The 14686-nt window shown below is 39.0% G+C and overlaps 1 protein-coding gene across 3 annotated transcripts in view; it reads right to left on the bottom strand.

Annotated features, from left to right (window-relative positions):
- Window positions 1-14686, bottom strand: part of LHFPL6 (LHFPL tetraspan subfamily member 6) — a 301838-nt gene that overhangs the window by 36789 nt on the left and 250363 nt on the right. For all 3 annotated transcript variants that reach the window (XM_069064625.1, XM_069064627.1, XM_069064626.1), the window contains exon 3: window positions 7877-7975. In XM_069064625.1, the coding sequence (XP_068920726.1) occupies window positions 7877-7975 (99 nt within the window). The remainder of the gene's footprint in view (window positions 1-7876; window positions 7976-14686) is intronic.

The following is a 14686-nucleotide window of genomic DNA, read 5'->3' as shown; positions in this document are numbered from 1 at the left end:
ACACACATATACATATACACACATACACATACACACATACACACACAGACACACACATACAGACACACACAGACACACACACAGACACACACATACACACATACACATACACACATACATACACATACACACATATACACATACAGACATACACACACATACACACACTATGCAGAAACAAGCGATATAAAGGGTTAATTGGGGATAATCAGCAGGAGGGCACCAGCATTAAGGCAGATTGGGAAAGACCTCTTGGAGAAGGTGGAGATTTTGGCTGAGATTTGAAGAAAGCTGGGGAAGTCAAGAGGAGGGTGAGAGTTCCAGGTATGGGGGACAGTAATTGAAAATTCTTGAGTTAGATGGAGTCTCTATAGCAAAGAATAACAAGATGACCCGTTGTCACTGGATCACAGAGTATGAGGGTGGGGTGAAAGGTGTAAGGAAATTGAGAAAGCAGAGGGTCAGGTTATGGAGGGTTTTAAAAGTCACAGCGGGTTTTATATTTGATGCTGGAGCGACCAGAGAGTCACTGGAGTTGATTGAACAGGGGAATGACTTAGTTAGACTTGTGCTTTAAGAGGATCAATTTGACAGCTTAGTAGGGGACAGGTTAGAGTGAATGGACCAGATGGAGTGGAGAGAGAGTATTAACTGGCTTTTTAGAGACAAATCCTCGAATTCTAAGGAAACCAGTAGACAAAACCATTTAGAAAAAGGTCATTCAGCCTCTGGCATGAATGCAACTGAGTGCCACCTGAAATAAATATGGCTAACACTCTTCCACTTGCCATTGCTTTCTTTCTCTACTTCCCCTTAATGTACTTTTCCTCTTTTCCTACTTCATTTCCTCCTTTTCCTGTATTTTTGTTTCTAGGCCTAGATCACTGAATGCCATATTCATGACTGAACAGAGGCATCACTCTATAGTTAAAGTCATTTTTTTTTTCAGATCCAGACCTGTGAACTCTTTAACTTAGGGAACTCTGATATGGAATCTGCTGCCAGCAGAGATCGTCAACCCTTTGACAATATATAGTCTTAAGAAGTTGCAGGGGCCTACTAAAGGGTTAAGTTACCCTAGAGTTATATAACAGCTGGTGGAAAAAACAGGACTTGAATTCAAGTCTTCCTGACTCTAAGACCAACTTTCTATCTGCTCTCCTCTGTTTTTATTGACATTAGGGACAGAAAAAGTTTGTTAAAATAACCACAGACTCCAGACAATTAGCATAATGTTTCCCCCTTAGAATGTGACCCTCATGAAGGGGCACAGTGAAAAGGGCCTGGAGGTAGAAAAAGCAGAGTTCAAATTCTGCCTCAGATATTTCTTAGCTATATGACCCAGGGCAAGTCATTTAACCTCTGTTTGCCTAAGTTTCCTCAATGTAAAATGAGAATTGTAAATGCATCTAACTCACAAGGTTGTTATGAGGATCAAATGTAACATACATATGAAGCATTAGCATGGTTCCTGGCACACAGTAGGTACTTAATAAATATTTATCCCTCCCTTGTTCAAATGAAAGAGCTAAGACTTCTTTTGTAAGATAATTTTTTGTACAAAGGTTGGCAACCTTTTTTTAAATTTTTTTTTTCTTTTTGGAGGGCAATTGGGGTTAAGTGACTTGCCCAAGGTCACATGGCTAGTTTTTGTGTTAAGTGTTTGAGGCCAGATTTGAACTCAGGTCCTCCTGACTCCAGGGCTGGTGCTCTATGGTTGGCAACCTTTCAAAAGTGGTGTGCCAAGCTAACTACTTTGCTAAGGGCGTGAAGGCGAATTAGAGAGTGGTGGAAGAAGAGATTTCCCATTTGTCTATTGTCAGGAGAGAAATATGGTGACCATGTACATTGACTCTTGAAAGGGGAAGGAATAGTAAGTGACTCTTCTAAGAAATGGGGGACAATCCCAAATAGGTAGAATCTAGCAGCAAAGCCTCATCAAGAGGCTGCTGAAAAGATGAAAGGGTGTACCATCTTTAGCTCATAAATTTCATTTGACACTTTTCAGTCTAGATGATTCTATAGCCTAGTATTATGGCTTTTGATTTTCCTGGAATGAATCTGTAAATTTACAGAAACAACACAACTTTAGAGCTGGGAAGACCTCTGGGGTCATTTCATCTGACTGTATTTTATAGGTGGGGAAATTGAGGTTGAGGTAAGTGAAGTGACTGATCCCTAGTTACAGTTCTGATGAATGGTAAGCTGGGAATAGAATATAGGCCTTCTGAGTCTTAGAACCAGGGTGATCAAGAATATTAACCAGTGTTTAGAGACAAAAAAAACAAAAGAAGAAATCCAAAGGAAATTTGCAGCTCAACAGGATTAGCATGAAGATATTGCTGTGTCCTGAATCCCTTTAGAATTTCCCTTTTTGGCCTTGAACACACACTCATTAGGAGATGGGATATACCCAGGGGATATACACAACTCAAAGAAGTAGACAGATATTGTGAAAAGTCTATAGAAATGGGACTCTAGGGGCTCAAAGGAGCTATTTAGGGAACTTGGAGTTCATGAACACAATAAAGCATGAAACTAGGTAGTTCTTTTTTACTGTCCAAACTATGGGAAATATCAAAAATAAGTATTAGCAACAACAAAAAATGAGATCTTAAAAAATGACAAAGTGGGAATTGTTCAAAATGGATTATGCTGTCTCAGAGGATAGTGAATGCCTCATCTTGGAGGTCTTCCAATGGAGGCTAGATGTTGAGGGTACTACAGAATGACATTTAGCTCTGCTAAGGGGTGGACCAGATGACTGCTGAGGTATCTGCCAATGGTAAGATTCTATCATTCTGTGATTTTTTTTTTTTTACTCAGGCAAGGAGAATGGATTTTTCAGAGTTTTAATTCGACATCCTAAAATATCAAACCATAAATTAAAATTCAGTGTCAACACACTAAAAAAAGTCAAAGTGAAAATTGCAACAGCAAGATTTGGGTTTCATTATAATCTGCTAATTAATATGGCTACATTCAATAACAACAGACCATCATGAAAAGAATTCTGGGCATGTTAAAACATGCAGAAGAAAGCCAAGAAAACGGCAAACTTCAGAAAAGGAAGAATTCTACTCTGCCCAAAAATGTGCCCTGCACATAGCTCACCGACCTGAAAGGGAAATAGTCAGCTGGTTTTGAAGCAGGACTGTGTCCCCATGCACAGGGTGACCCAGATTCACAAAAGCCTTGAGGTCAAGGAGGCAAGAAAGGATTGCAGGGAATTTGTACTTCCTACACATGCACCTTTTAGGTTGGCGGATCCCCTGCTCTGTGCCTGGTACAGAACCATTTTCAAGGAAGCCAAGAGGGAGCTCTAAACAAAGAACATTGGGTTCTAACCTCAAACTCACAAAGCTTGAGCATGAATGATTCTGAACAAGTCACTTTATTTCTGTTTCAGTTTCCTTAGATTTGTTCTAACAGGGATAATGTAGCAAGAGACTGTGATATAGTGAGTAGATAACCAGCCTCGGAATCAGGATGACCTGATTTTAAGCCCCACCTTGGACACCCTGGTCAAATCACCTAACCTCTCAATGCTCCAGGAAACTCTCTAAGCCTGTTTTAAGCTACAGAACAGGTGTAGATTTGTAAAGGTGAAAGGAATATGTTTAACAGGAGTTCCCTGTAGAGTGGAAATTACAGATCCAGTATAAAAGCTGTATCTATCTATTCATCTGCACACATAAACACATATATGTAGGTAATACACATGTGTATGTATATATGTATGTGTGAATATGTGTTGTAGACATAATCACATATCCACACATACACATACAAACACATATACTTATGTATGTACGTCACACACAGAACATACACATTTCTGTGATAGTGTAATGGCAAGCAGAAGTACTTACAGCCTTGTTTCAACTATTTATTTAGCACCTTGTTTCAGTTCAAGTTTCTTTTAAGTCTTTCCCATGATTATATCAAGTCTTTGTTAAGAAACAGAACTTGTGAACCCCACAACTTGTGAACCCTAGAACTTGTGAACTCCTGTTGCTGATCCAACAGGAAGGGGAGGAGATAATGAACATATATAAGAAGTCAAAGCTGGGAGAGAGCAGAACTGAGAAGGGAACTCTTGTGGTGGTAGAGTCGAGAAAAAGAAAACTGGTGGTATCCCAGCACTGTTTATCTGTTCTGTGTTGATTTTTGTTTGTGATACTTTGTACAGAAGCCCTTGGAGCTTACTCGAAGCCCTGAAAGAGGATTTTCTGGTTGTCTGTTTATAGAAGTCCTGGAGGAGGATTTTGGAGCTCCTGGAACTTTACTGATGATTTGTACTGACCTCTTGGACCTTGTGTTTGGGTCTGTATTGATTTCTATACTGATGAATTGTGTTGAGTTCTCAGACCTTGTTGGTGGTTCTGAGTTGATTTCACAGGCAGATAGTGAATTGATGGTGCCAGCAATGTGCATGAATATTATTGTGGTTCTGTTAAGCTTTGTCTTCCCAGAAACAGGAAATGTGAAGGATTTAATATGGACTGGACACTGTGAACACCAATATGGAACGGGAAATGGATGAAGAGCTGGACAAGGAGCTGGACAAGGAACTGAGAGCTGCCTGCCTTTGAATCCAGGTAACAGTTGCATAGATTCAGGAAGGAGTTGGTCTCATGGAATAGGAACCATGGAATTTGGGAGCCAGCCTTAAATCAAGATGAAAAAAAACCTCTCCTTGGGTACTTAATGCTGATTGAGAAGATCATGATTTACTGTGGCCTAGGAGTGGAGAACTTAGAACTTCGTACCTTGTGTCCCTTAAGGAGGCTTACTCCTTAAGGACCATTGAGTTAAGGACTTACTGAATGATATCTTTGGTTTAAAACTATGTAGCCAGGGTGGCTAGGTTGCGCAGTGAATAGAGCACTGGCCCTGGAGTCAGAAGGACCAGAGTTCAAGTCCAGCCTCAAACACTTAATACAAAAACTAGCCATGTGACCTTGGGCAAGTCACTTAACCCCAACTGCCCTCCAAAAAGCAATAAATAAATAAATAAATGAACTATGTGGCCACTTTGGTGAAAACTATGTGATCACTTTAGTGATAACTTGTTATATTATAACATTGTGAATGCTGTGCTTTGGTTTCTATAAATGTTTTCTTTAATTTACTGCTGAATAAATAGAGAGTTCATTATATTGTGTAATCAGGACCTTAAAGCTGTTCACAGCAGCAGTCAGTCCTCTGGAAAGTTGCTCGTGCTTGGCTTTACAGATAGTTCCAAGTATCTTTCCATAATGGCTAATCCAATTCATAGCTCTGGAGGAGGGATGTTAATTTCATTGACTATTATTCTACTTTGGTAACTATAATTAATCACAGTTTGGTTGGTTTTTAGTGTTGCTTTCACTTACATTAATATGATCATTTATATATTGTCCTTCCCTCAGTATCTGTTCATTAAAGATACACAGACACATAAAATTTGTATGCATATATTCTTTACAGGATACATTACCCATGTCTATGGGATACATATCTATTGGTATAGATATGTATTCCTTACAGGAAAAAAATTTATAGAGGAAACATAAGATAACAGAAATATTTTTCTTAAGGCTGTGTTTCCCTTTAGATAGAGACAAAAACATTAAAAACTCATGCACGGATAAGATACACATAGAATGTTAGAAACCCTCAATCAGCCCAGTCACAGAACAAGGGGATAATAATATTCTCCATATATCTCAGTATCATTAATGAAATACATTTCAAGATCTCATTTCACTTTACAAAAAACAATCCCTGAGATACCAAGGTTTTATGTTGGCACCACTTTAATTATCTAGCCCCATCTCTCAGGAGGCCTCTCTAGTCTTTTCTACTCCAGTGAAGATGGTTTCTAGACTGTCCCCCTGCATAAGTACTGTTAATGCCAGTCTTTTTGCCTTTGTTCATGTTGTTTCCTATATATAAGAGGTCCTTCCACCTCCTTTAGCCAAATTATTTTTGGCACTTTTTTCAAGACCAAGTTTAAGACTCTTCTCCCTAAGAAGCTTTCCCTTACTAATACCAACCCACAACAAAGATGCATCATGTTTCTAAGGACTGAGGTGAAAATTATATCATGTAATCTTATTCTTTCATTGTTCCTTATATCTTTATCCCATCTCTCAAAGTAGACCATAAGATGCTTGGGAGGTAGATAGAACACTGTACCTGCACTGAATGCATAATAAAAGCTCAACAATGAATTTGTTGATTTGATGATACTCAGCTGTTATGTCATTTTCATTGGCTCCTTTTCCTTCATTCAGCTCTCAAAAGCAATGGATGAAATCCTTTTACATAGGGGCTATCCAAAGAAATGCAAACTAAAACAACTCTGAAATTTCACCTCACACCCACTGAGTTGGCAAAGATGACAAAAAACAGATAGTGTTAGTTTGAGAGGAGCTATGAGAAGATAGGAAATACTTTGCTGGTGGAATTGTAGATTAGTTCATCTGTTCTGTGAAACTATTTGGAGTTACGTAAGAAAAGTTATAAAAATATTCATACCTTTTGACTAAGTAACCCCCAAATTGGGCATATGTACCCCCAAAGAGATCAAAGATAAAAAGAAACGTCTCATATACCCTGGAATCTCCATAGCAGCACTTTTATGGTAGCAAAAAGTTGGAAACAATGGTGGTGTCCATTTAATGGAGAATGACTGAACAAACCGAAAAATATAAAGAATTTGGAAAAAACATAAAAAGACTTTAATGAACTCATATGGCAGGAAGGACAGTATTCAAAATAGCCATATGATGTAAATGAAAGCAACGCTAAAAGACAGACAAACTATGATTAATTGTGATTATCAAAGTAAGAAATGTCAATGGAATTCACATCCTGGAAAGAAACTCAGAACCATACCCTAAAAGTTACTAACCCTTGACCCAATGATACTACTACTAAGTCTCTATATCAAAAAGGGGAGAAAAGTTTGCACAATATGCACAAAAACATGACATCTTATTATTTTTTTTGTAATAGTATAAAGCTAAAAACATGAAGGGTATCCACCTATTGGGGAATTGCTAAACAAACTACAGTATATCAATATAACAGAAAATCCTTGTGCTGGAAGAAATGATGAAATAGACAATTTCAGAGGAAACTGGAAAGATTTCTATGATCTGATGCTGGATGAAGTCAGCAGAACTAGAATGATTCACACAATGACAACAATATTATGAAGAAAAACAACTTTTGAAGATTTTAGAAGTCTGATTAATTCAATGATGGACCAAGAGTCCAGAAGACTAAAAATAAATCATGCCACTCACCTCCTTCCAGAGAGATGATAGGTTTAAAATGAAGAATGTGACATACTTTTGGACATGGCCAATCTGGGAACTTGTTCACTGGATAATATACTTTTGTTACAAGTATTTTCTTTTTCAGTTTTTAAAAATTGGGAAGTGAATTGGAAAGAAAGATGATAAATATCTGTAAAATAAATTTATTTTTTAAAAAAGAAATGCATAGGGGCGGCCAGGTGGTGCAGTGAGTAAGAGCGCCGGCCCCGGCGTTGGGAGACCAGGGATAGGTTATGGCCTCAGATACTTGGCACCCACACAAAAAATAACTGGCCATGTAACCTTGAGCAAGTTACTTAACCCCAATTGCTTCAAAAAAAAAAAAAAAGAAAGAAATGCATGTCCTTCTTATAGATAGATGGGGCTTATGGAATATTGGATTTGCTGTTGGATATGTTCACTGTGTTAATTGGTTTTGCTTAATTGTTTTTCTTTGTTACTAGTACTAGGATGGTGTACATATTGGAAAGTGATTGATGTAAAAAACAAGACGCATCAGTAACACTTTAAAAATAAAAGTAGTGAAATCAAGTGGGAGCTCTTACCCAGGTCAAACTGATCAGAAATGTAACCACAGGTCTGCCGGACTTCTTCACTGTCCCAGCCCAGAGGATAGAGAGCACAGCCAGAACCAATCAGCAAGCCTGAAAAAAGGATAAAAGAAGAAGGTTCTTATACAACTCACCACTGTTTCTTTAAATAAAGACTTTGGATAAAATAAACATTCAGTAAGACAACAAAAGATCACATTGGTCTAACATTTCCTAAAACACCAGTCTGGGTGGGGTCTCTTAACAATAAAAGGTCAGTTTGATAACAATGACAATCTCAAGCCCACTTTAAAAGAAAAAGAAAACCAGAAGTAACAGCTTAGTCTGGTTCCAACTTCACCTTTAAAACTTCAAAACTCTTCACAAATTTTGCTCAGAGAATCTATCAGAAAGGTTGATGCTGTTGGCCATTGCTGTGATTGCTTAAACAAGCCAGTTTGGAAAAAGTTAGTGGCAATTCTATCATCCATCTTACATAGCAAGTGTGCTGTTGGGAACAAGTAATCCAGAAATCCTTAGTAGTAACTATCATTAGGCTACACTTTACCATTCATCATTTTTTTTTCATTTACACCAGATTCAAAATGCAATACTCTAGCAGCACCCAATTTGAGCAGGGCAAAAAGAACATACAGATTTTCATGAGCAATTTCAGTAGAATGAATGAACTCGTAAACCACACATGACCCATTATTACGCTCTGTTGGAAATTTTTACATTCACGGAGCATCCAGGTGCCTCCAAACCACTTGCTTTCTGACCACAGAAGGCAGAGGCTTATTTTAATCTTAGTCTTCTTTCTTGCTGAGGCTAAAATTGAGAGGTCTGAAGATGACACTGAAGACAAGTGACATTTTTATCTGAAGTTATGCTAAATTATCTTGGCAACAGACATCGAGTTGATGATATTCAATTGGTTTCTTTCTCATTTTTCACCAAGACTGAATATGATTTTGCAAGAGAGTATATGATACGTACATGCTCTCAATTTGCAATCTTTTGGCCAATTTTAAAAGTAACAAGTCCTTTTTGGCCCAGGTGTAGTTACACTAAATAGCAACAAAGCCATTATGATTCAGATAAATACACAAAACATCAAGTCAAGAAAAGAATGCTATAGCCACGTGAGCTTGGGCAAGTCACTTAACCCCAATTGCCCTCCAAAATAAAAAAAAAAAAAAGCAAGAAAAGAATGCTGATACAAGACATCCTTTCCACGCAAGAATGGAAGAGGTACAAAGGACCTCAGAGAGCACCAGATCCCACCCTCCTCATTTTACAAGTGGAGAAACTGAGAACTAGAAAACTAAAGAAGTCTACTAAAGAAGGTTGATAATGAAGAGTTGCTTTTTTGAAGCAGTCATCTACTGGCTTCCCATTTCGGGCTTTTCTCACTATGTTATGTGGGTGCTAGAGTATGGTGCCATACCATTATATTCTTTCTCAATGTCAAGCAAAGATAGCTCATTTCTCAATACAGTTTGAGGCTTGGGATTCTATGATAAAAGGAGGCCAAGCACTACAAGACAGAAAACAGATACTGCAGAGAGAAAAGGAAAACGAGCCAGCTTTGTGGAGGGGAAATAAAATAAAACAGGTAGTTGTGGATGATGGAAACAGGTCCTGGGGTGTTGGAGCCTATATGAAATGGAGCACCCAAACCACTAATGTCCAGTGGGTTTTCACAGGGTTCTTATATGGGTCAAGAAATACCAGGTATTAGGAAGACAGAACAGGAAACCTATAGCTCATATATAGAGGAAGGTTTGGGGAATGATGCTAATTGACACTGGTGAAGGGAATGATGGTGGAAGGGGGAAGTAAACATTTATTAAGCACCTACTATGTACCAGGCACTGTGCCAAGTGCTTTATAAATATTATCTCACTTGATGCTCACAGCAGTCCTGTAAGGTAAGTGCCATTATTATTCCCATTTTACATTTAAAGAAACTGAGGTAGACAGAGTTTAAGAGACTTGCTTAAGGTCACATAGCTAGTGTCTAAGGTCAAATCTGAACTCAGATCTTCTTTACTCCAGACACTACAGCACTCTATCCAGGGGACAGAGGTAGAGGTGACATCTGGGGAATTTATGGATAACTGATATTGAAACACTCCTTTAGTTCAAGCTTTTCTTTTGTACAGTGACTGAAGGGATTTGAGCCTGGGCCTCTGAGAATCATATAAAGGTGTTTGAAGTGGTTCAGTGTCCCTCTCTTTCTTCTTTGTGTTTCTCCCTTCTCCTCTGGGTGTCTGTGGGGGTGTGATGGAGCAGTCAATCCTGCATTTGGAGTCTTATGGGGACCACCCTTCCTCCTCACCTACCCCCTTTTCCCTACTACGCCAGAAATGTCCCTAGATTGTGCATTAGGGAGGAGGACTGAGAGGCTGAACAGAGGGTGGAAACTGGGAGGACTGGTGAGAGAGGAAAGTTTGCTCTTCAGGCTGCTGAGAAGGGATTTTCCCATGAGGATTCCTAAACTACAACTAAAGAAGGTAAACCACACCGGGGCAAGGAAACTGGGCAGGGAGCAGGAACCTATGATTCTCTTGGCTAAGTCTAAGAGGTTGGAGCTTCTTAGTGATCTCACTCAAACTAGTGCCTTATTATTTTGTTGTTCAATCATTTCAGCCATGACTCCATGACTCCATTTGGGGTTTTCTTGGCAAAGATACTAGAACGCCTTGCCATTTCTTTCTCTGGCTTATTTTACAAATGAGAAAACTGAGGCAAATATGGTTAAGTGACCTGTTCAGGGTAACCCAGCTAGTAAGTGCCTGAGACCAGATTTGAACTCAGAAGAGTTCAAAGTCTTCCTGACTCCAGGCCTGGCACTCTATCCACTGTGCCACCTATTTGCCCTGTTATAGAGCTGTCAATATAAAAAGCCTTGAAACACAAGTAGAGTGTGGTATAGTAAGCAAAGTGCATGGATCTGGGTGTCAAACAATGACAGATTTAGAGCTAGAAGGGCCTTGGTATTCAGTTCAATAGAATAGGAAACTAAAAGATAGAGTGAAATGGAATGATGTGGTAAATGTCTAACCTTTCAATATCACTTTCCTCATCTATAATACTGGGATAATAATATTTTCCCTGTCTAGCTCCTAGATTTTAATATATGAAAGGTCTTTGAAAAATGCAAGTGCTACACAAATGGTAGGTGGCAATATTGTTATTTTAATCATTACAGTCATTGAGCAAGGGGTCAACATGATAAATTAGCATTTTTTTTGAAGACCAGTCTGTTGCAGCTGTATAGGATAAACCAGAGAATGCTGATTTTAGTGAAAGGCAGATAAATCATCTATCTAAGGAGCTTCACAGTGCGCTAAGTGCTGGGGTTACAAAAGATAAGAAGGATCTAGAATGAGATAGTACTAAGAGGGAATAAAAAAGGGTTAAGTCTTAGAGGCATTTTGAAGGATGAAGTAAGAGAATTTAGTGACAGATTGGATATTAGAGATGAAGGAGAACGAGATGTCAAAATGACTCTAAGCCTCTGAGACTGGGATGATGGCACCGCTGACAAAAATGGAGCAGTTGAGGAGGGCAACCAGCGGTGGGGGGTGGGTACAAGGCGGGAGCGCAGTATAAGGCAATAAGTTCAATTTGGGGCATGTTGTGTCTCAAGTGATGGAAGGACATTCAAGATGAGATGTGCCATCAGACACAAGTATAAAGGAGAGAGAAGTCAGGGTTGGAGATGGAGATTTGGGACTCATCCAAATAGAATTGACAGATGAAGCCCTGAAAGAAGGTGACGTAATGGAGAGAATGATCACAGAGAGAAAAGAGCAGAGGGCCAAGGACAGAAACTTGAGAAATACCCATGATTAAGGGGAGGGCAAAGGAAAAGAGTGGGGAAAGTCATCAAAGGAGTGATCAGAGATGTAGGACAATCAGGTAAGTGTACTGGAACAGATGCCTAAGAATCAATCCGTCAAGAGGTGAGAGTGCCTACCTGCCCTAGGCTCTGAGGCATAGTAAGGATGCAGCAATGCTTCCTAACAAAGTATAAAATACACGAGGGCTGGGACTGTGATTCATGTCTAAGTGTCTAGTGCAGTGTGCTGTTCATATTGGATACTGAGTAAAGTCCTGTTGAATTGGTTTGGCAACCTAGGAGTATTATCAGTGTCAGTTTGGGAAAAAAAATCACATGCCATATATGTACACTGGAACTTTTTACATCTTCAAAATAGCCAATAATTATAAAATCTGCTAATCCATGAGGTAGATCTGTAAGGGAGCCCTCAAAAGTCCATTCCAATGGAGCATGCTACAGTACAGATAGTTTAAAATTGTGGATATATTTCAACATTGCAAAATGAACTATCATAAGTGATTGGAAGAAGGACAAAAGTTTCTGTATCAGATGTGCAATTAACACAAAGCTGGGCAGGAAAGCTAATAGATAGGACAACAGGACCAGAATCCTAAAAAATTGAAATAGGCGAGATGAAATCTAATCTAGAAACAAATAAAAAGGGTAATCTGAATCACCAATCAACAAATAAAGTTTGGGAAGATCTTGACAATCATTATTATTAAAAAGGCTTAGAGTTATTAGTTGACAGTAAATGTAATGTGAATCAACAGTGTATTGTGGTTGCCAAAAAGCTCACAGAATTGTATGCTGCATTAATGAAAGCAATACCTAATTGGGGGGGGAAGAACCCACCCCTGGTCTAGGAAAAGGATGGTCATAATTCTACTGTATACTGTTCACTGACCTGGTCAGACCATGTCTAGAACCTAGCACTCAGGCCTAATGTATTTTGTGTGACTTCAGAGGGCAGAATGAGAAGTAAAAGTTACAAGTGGGTAATTTGGTTTCATATGAGGAAAAACCTGCTGACAAAGAAAATTGTCAAATAATAGAATGGGCTACTTTGTAAGGGAATGAATTCCTCGTCACTAGAAGTATTTTAGCAGAGAATGTCAGGGATGTGGCAGAGGGGATTCTTGTTTGAATTAAGAGATCAGATGACCTTTTTTTCTTTTTTTGGAGGGGGGTAAGGTAAGGAAATTAGGGTTAAGTGACTTGTGCAGATCCACTTTATGGATTAACAGATTCTGTAACCGGCTATTTTGAAGATGAGTCAGAATTCCTCATGTACATATATGGAAAATGCTTTACCTGATGTTTTATTCACAACGATACCAATAATGCCCCTAGGTTACTTTAAGTGACGATGGGCTGAGACAGAGAGTTCTGTAATTCATACAAATTTCACTCTGAGGCCCCACAGTGTAGTGAGAAGTAGCCTGAATTTGAAGTTAGAAAGCTTGGGTTCAAATTTGACTCTCTCTACAAGTATTAGTTGTATAGCCCTGGGTAGACATTTACCTTTTCTGAGGCTCAATTTCCTTATCTGCATAATGGGAATAGTAATACTTTTAACTGAGGGACTTGTCATGAGGATCAAATGAGCTTAGTAGCTGACATTTGTACAGTACTTTATGGCTTACAAAGCATTATTTCCACAATACTCCCATGAGGTAGGGAGTGTAAGTAATGAGATAGAAGGTTTAGGACCATGCTTATGATTTCACTGACAGAGGGAACTGACAAATGAAGAAATTTCCTCTACCAACCAATGTCAATGGTTTTCTATAACCTAGTCTTGGAGAGTTGCCTAGAACATCGAGCAGTTCAGTAATTTGCCCAAGATCTTAGAGACTAGATGTGTTAGAGGACCACTTGATTTGAAGGCTGGCTCTCCATCTACTATATGTTGCTGCCTTTCTATATGAGATAGTATAGTAAAAGTATTATTCTTTATGCAAACTAATTTATTGTTAATTAATGCTTAGCATCTATGGACCCTCAGGCTCAGTCACCAGTTCACTGGACAAAGTAGGGAATTTGCCCTTCTGTAAAATGTCTACACAGAGTAAGCCTTAACATTCAGGCAAAGGAATATTAACATAACAATGGGATTCCTGCCAAGAATCCAACACAAGTCTCTCCTTAGCCTATGCCAATCCTTCTCCTCAGGTGGTAAGAACAGAGTCTTCATGTTAAACTCATAAAAGCCTAGTTCTTTCCAGCACATTTTTGGAAGATTTCCTATGACCTCACTTTTTTTTCCATGACCATTACTCTATTCTTTTTCCATATTAAAAAAAAAAATTGAACGACTTTTTCCAAACACCATGTGCTCAGTGGTTACACTAGTGCCCAGCAGCCATTAATCTTTTAAGTTTTCTGGATACACCTACCCATCCCCCAGGTCCTTTATCTGACATACTGTGGCCTCAAGAAGCTCTCAGGAGACTGAATTTCTCTAATTCACATGGATACCCCTCAATCTTGTGGTGTGTCATCTGGGCATTTTCTCTGGAAGGTGCTGACAGATCATCTCAAAGGCCCTGTAAGCCAATTTATATACAGATCATTTGCCATCCTCACTGGCCCAGAAAACTGCCTTTGCTTTTTCTTTCTTGAAAAAATAATAAAACTAAGAACACATGTGCTGAAGAACGGGGAGAGCAGGAGGTGGGGGCTGGTCCTTTAAGGGAACCATACTGGCTTAAGATGCTCTTTTTAGGGTGGGCTACTTTATGCTCCCCATAAAGGAAGCTTAGTTGACAATATGATCTCCATTCCTTTTTTTTATGTCAGATTTCTAGGTGCAGCCCCAGACCCAGTGCTCATCCTATTAACCCATTAACAAGCTCTTTGGCAGTTATCTGGCCAGGACTTCAGAGCAATTGTAGGTGGAATCAGTAGAATGATTTAAAGTCATCAAGCATAATTATCCAGCATTCTAAGGGAAAGAAAGGGTAGTTGGA

The sequence above is a fragment of the Petaurus breviceps genome, unplaced genomic scaffold (genome assembly GCF_028583685.1).
Source record: "Petaurus breviceps papuanus isolate PSGF00001 unplaced genomic scaffold, PetGlider_PUasm1.0 90639, whole genome shotgun sequence".
Classification (NCBI taxonomy): Eukaryota; Metazoa; Chordata; class Mammalia; order Diprotodontia; family Petauridae; genus Petaurus; species Petaurus breviceps.
This window is presented reverse-complemented; position numbering and strand designations above follow the sequence as displayed.